The 5,255-nt window shown below is 32.2% G+C and overlaps 1 protein-coding gene across 2 annotated transcripts; it reads left to right on the top strand.

Annotated features, from left to right (window-relative positions):
* Positions 1-831: 831 nt before the first annotated feature.
* LOC111001780 (dihydrolipoyllysine-residue succinyltransferase component of 2-oxoglutarate dehydrogenase complex, mitochondrial) lies at positions 832-4,459 on the top strand. Of its 2 annotated transcripts, none has more exons than XM_045633656.1 (2): positions 832-981; positions 2,550-4,459. In XM_045633656.1, the coding sequence occupies exon 2, from the start codon at positions 2,565-2,567 to the stop codon at positions 3,945-3,947; it is 1,383 nt and encodes a 460-aa protein (XP_045489612.1). In that variant the 5' UTR covers positions 832-981; positions 2,550-2,564; the 3' UTR covers positions 3,948-4,459. The 2 variants fall into 2 exon arrangements, with proteins under 2 accessions (XP_045489612.1, XP_045489611.1); XM_045633655.1 differs by having other exon boundaries at positions 857-1,153.
* Positions 4,460-5,255: the final 796 nt, after the last annotated feature.

Below are 5,255 nucleotides of genomic sequence, written 5' to 3'. Positions count from 1 at the left end.
ACTATTAATCATTGTTTCGTTCCAAAATAGATTTAATTGACAAGAAGGATACCATAGGGCAAATCAAATGAAATCATTTGCACCGAATAAAACCCCTAAAATAGCACTTTTGAACGTTAAATAAAATATAAAGATGATTCTAGTTGCCAAACGGTAGTTTCGTGTGGATAAAAATGTGCAAGAAACTCCACACTTACTCTTTTAAAAAAGAATTTACAATATTTGTAAACATGAAATAATATAATTAAATAATTATATGTGAAGACGTTGTACTCCCAGCATAAAATTACTAGACATATCTACTATCTAGATTCTAGAAATATCGTGTAATCGGAATCAGCACATTACTAAGTTAGTATGGGTATCTACTATTATACGTATTTATAACTCGTTTATTTTAATACCTGTGTTTATGTAAAAACTTATTATACTCTTATTTTTTATATAAATATACTTGTTTCACGAGTAGTCAGAAGTACTCTAAGCCTTTTCGTATAAATATTAAAGGAAAAGATAATGTTTAACTGTGACTAAATTCAAAAATCTGATATATGTACAAGGTTTCACTTTTCCACAGCGTCATCTAGCGATGGCCTTTGTTAAATTTAATTGTCATGCAATCATTTGTTATGTGAGTGCTTTCATATTATGATAGATGGCACTGTTTTACGCCAGGTAATATCAACTTAAGTTATTTTCTTACCATATTTAAGACTATAATAAAACTTAAAAATAATAATTATAAATAGTTCCAAAAGTAGGTTACAAAAATTTAAAAAAACTTAATTAAAGTTGCGTTCCGTTGTACCAAAACGAACGTCAAATGGGTGACAGTCAAAAGAATACGAATTACGAAACGCAGATTGAACCACTTTGCGTGACAGGCGGCGCCAACTCGATCAAAGACTTACTCGTCGGACGAAATAAATGTAGATCTTGGGCCTATTTATAACTAAAGAAAGCAGCGCTGTTATCTTAAAAGTGAAGTATATTTTGTGACTTTTACGTGCGTTATTTAACAGCTATGATCTAAATAACCTAGCAAAAATCGATACAGAATTCGTGTAGTAGTGTCATGGGACTTAGCTTATGTAACACTTTTTACTGAAAATAACTTTTTAAATACATCTGGTTATTGTTTACCGAGCCCTAGGTAAGGATGCTTTTGTGTTATAATTAACATCACATGATAACCTTGATTTTTACACCGAACCTGACCATATCATCCATATCACTAATTAATAGGTAATTAACATTAACAATATTAGTAGATAAATAATATTTAATAAACAATTTACATCGACCCCCGTGTCATTCAATCCTAAAATCACGGTATTTAACATGTATTCTTTTAAATTTGGAACATATATTTTTTATTTTGCACTATTGAGTTTTTAATCTTAGTTATTATAATCTGTTCTGGTAAGTGTTTAAAATATTGAGTTGAAATAAGAGTTAAACTACTCTGCAATTGTATTCATTAAGGTATTTTCCTGTAAAAGAATAAATGGCAAACCGAGTGATATAATTAGGGTATGCGAAAAATATATATTATATGAATGCTGAGAATTTTATACATCCATACTAAATTATTTTTGACTCAATTGAACAAATAGTATGTTTGTAGATTTTTCATGAATCTTATATATTAACTAGATTCTAGTGGCTATGTATGTATATACAATTATCTTGGTCATGATAATAAAAGATGTATTTACTGTAAGAATTATTATAGCTGTTATAATAGATTAGTGAGCATTATAGCCTCATAACTAGTGCAAGTACCATTGAATCAAAATATTTCATAGCGCAATATTCATATTTCTTAAATTAAGTTCATATTTAATAATATGAATATTGCGCTATGTATTTAAAAAATTTCATACTACATAATCTTGTTGTTATGAGTTTGTGATAAGATATTGCATATTTATGTATAATACTACGATTATTCATCAGCCTACTAAATACTCAATGGCTTAGCAACACAAAGAATCCGATTGTAGCTGTATGATTGAGAAGCAGTTTGCTAGAAATAAATTATTGACATATTCATACTAAGCTCTCTAAATCTAAATATTGACTCTATATAATTCATTTGTATAGGTTTGTTAATTTTGTTAATTTAATTATTATATAAATATAATAAAATAATATTAAAAAAAGTTTATAATATCTTATCAATCAATCAATCAATTGTCAAATGTGAACAACTGTAACTAATTCTACCATTTTAATTCTCAAGTATTGTTTGACATTAGGATAGGTAATAAATTAAAACAAAACTAAGTCTATGTGGCAAAGTGACTAGATAGTTTAATTTTACAAGAGATTTCTCTACAGAATATCTTTAGTTTAATACTTAAAAATGTCTTTACACCTGTAAAGGTATCAACTTGTTCATAAAAAACTGTTAATGGAACAGAATTTTTCACTTCAATTATTTTAAATCTATTTTTAAATAATTATAAATTTTCATCCTTTAATTCTATTATGCTTTTAACTAAAATCCCTTGTATTTAATTCCATAATATGTTGTTATGTTTCAGGGTAAATTTTCCAAAATGTTGCGTCGGTGCTCTAGAAATCTTCAGACCATATACCGGCGGCAGAGCCAAGCCCTCCGGTTTCGGTCAACAGAGATACCCAAGATCTATGGAGCTGCTCATCATGTTACCCTCAAACCTAGGGTTTTCACCCATAGCCAGGTAGCCTCTATTCATTTTACCAACCCATTAATGGCTGAACAGGATGTGATGACCCCTAGTTTCCCAGATTCCGTATCAGAGGGTGATGTGAAACTCGACAAGAAAGTTGGCGATGCGGTCGCAGCCGACGACGTAGTACTAGAAATCGAGACCGACAAAACAGCTATTCCTGTCATGGCACCAGAAAATGGAATCATCAAGGAATTGTACGTAAAGGATGGAGAAACTGTAAAAGCAGGACAAAAGTTATTCCGTTTAGAAATCACCAGTGGGGCACCCAAAAAGGAGGCACCAGCTGAAGTTAAATCCGAACCGACTCCTCCACCGGCCGCTGCCCCACCGCCATCTGCTGTTCCAACGCCATCTGCTGCACCACCTACTCCTCCCCCACCTAAACCCCAAACGCCTCCTCCCCAAGCACCTAAAGCCGGGGCTCCAATCTCATCTATCCCCGTCGCAGCTATCCGTCACGCCCAAGCTATAGAAACGGCATCAGTCCGCGTCCCACCCAGTGACTACAGCAAAGAAATTGTCGGCACCCGCAGCGAGCAGCGAGTGAAAATGAACAGAATGAGACAGCGTATTGCTGAACGCCTGAAACAGGCCCAGGACACAAACGCCCTCCTCACAACCTTCAACGAAGTAGACATGTCCCACATAATGGCCTTTAGAAAGAAGAACCTGGAAGCTTTTACTAAAAAGTTTGGTGTCAAACTTGGTTTAATGTCTCCATTTGTTAAGGCAGCTGCAAGTGCGTTGCAAGACCAACCGGTTGTCAATGCTGTGATTGATGGTAATGAAATCGTCTACAGGGATTATGTGGACATATCAGTTGCTGTAGCAACACCAAAAGGACTGGTCGTGCCAGTCATTAGAAATGTTCAAACAATGACATATGCAGACATTGAATTGACTGTCGCTGCACTAGCCGAGAAAGCCAGGAACGGTAAGTTAACTATTGAAGAAATGGATGGAGGTACATTTACTATTAGCAACGGTGGAGTGTTTGGCTCATTAATGGGCACCCCAATTGTTAACCCACCACAATCGGGAATCTTGGGAATGCACGGAATATTTGAAAGACCAATTGCCTTGAATGGGCAGGTTGTGATCCGACCGATGATGTACATAGCCCTAACTTATGATCATAGATTAATTGATGGTCGTGAAGCAGTGCTATTCTTGAAAAAAATCAAGCAAGGTGTAGAAGACCCAGCTAGCATTGTCGCTGGACTTTAAGTCTAGCACTTAAGACGCTTTTAAATCAATAATCACACTTTATATTTAACAGAATTTATAAAAGTAATTCGCTAACGTGATAAGTTTTATAAACATTTTTTTCTGTAAATATAAATCATTTTATTTATTTATATTTTATTTTTAAAAGTGAATTATTAATTTAAAAGTGTTTCAAAGTAATGTCAACTGCACTTAAAGAACAAGTACAACGCTGAAACACCTGTTACCATTCTTAATATAAGTTATCATTATCTATTACTTAAAAAGGCAATTTAAAATATTGTAATATGTCAAGTTATGTTTTAAATTCTTTATTTCAATTTATGTGTTCCGTATTCGAATTGCAAATGTTTTTTTTTTATAATAAGAATGTACTTTAAAAGAAAAAATTGCATATTATGTAACTTAAGTCATAGATAATTTCAACTGACATTAAGATAGAGCGTTAATAGATTTATTCATACTAATAGATGCCTGCCGTTGTGTTAAGGTTCCTCACTGAAAAATAATATATGCTGACGTAGAATAAAGTATTAAAGTCGAACGGCACAGCTTTTTTTTTTAAACGTAATTTAAAAAGTTCTTATTTTAATAATTAGACTTAATTTTAATACTATATTGCCTTTTGTGAAAAGCGCCATCTATAGTATTTATTGAAATTTGTAATCATGAGCAGGAGAAAAAAGAACGCGAAATTAAAATTGAGTATTATTAACTGTTGTATTGAACAAAGCTATTTGTAATAAGTTATTTAAATATACATTTCAGTGAGGTTAAACTTATAAGTATTTATTTACGACCTTTGCGTATTTTATTATTTATCATGTAATAAGTTACAATAAATTACCTCTATCAGAATGTGTGTTTTATTTTTAATATCAACGATGTTTGATACATTTATTGTTTCTATAATTTTGACGTACTTTTCTTGGCCGGTAAGAGCGTCGCTATTTGTATACAAGTATTGCCAGTTAATATTAATTAACCCATTAAAAGGGTACTCCCCTTTTTCTATTAGAAGTCATGCAGGCCAACTTAATTATTTGTTTACTGAGACCATTTACGACCTTTGCGTATTTTTTTATTTATCATGTAATAAGTTACAATAAATTACCTTTATCAGAATGTGTGTTTTATTTATAATATCAACGATGTTTGATACATTTATTGTTTCTATAATTTTGACGTACTTTTCTTGGCCGGTAAGAGCGTCGCTATTTGTATACAAGTATTGCCAGTTAATATTAATTAACCCATTAAAAGGGTACTCCCCTTTTTCTATTAGAAGTCATGCAGGCCAACTTAATT

This window comes from Pieris rapae, chromosome 24, assembly GCF_905147795.1.
Source record: "Pieris rapae chromosome 24, ilPieRapa1.1, whole genome shotgun sequence".
NCBI classification, from domain to species: Eukaryota; Metazoa; Arthropoda; class Insecta; order Lepidoptera; family Pieridae; genus Pieris; species Pieris rapae.
Note: the sequence above shows the minus strand (reverse complement) of the source record. Positions and strands in the feature narration are given on the sequence as shown.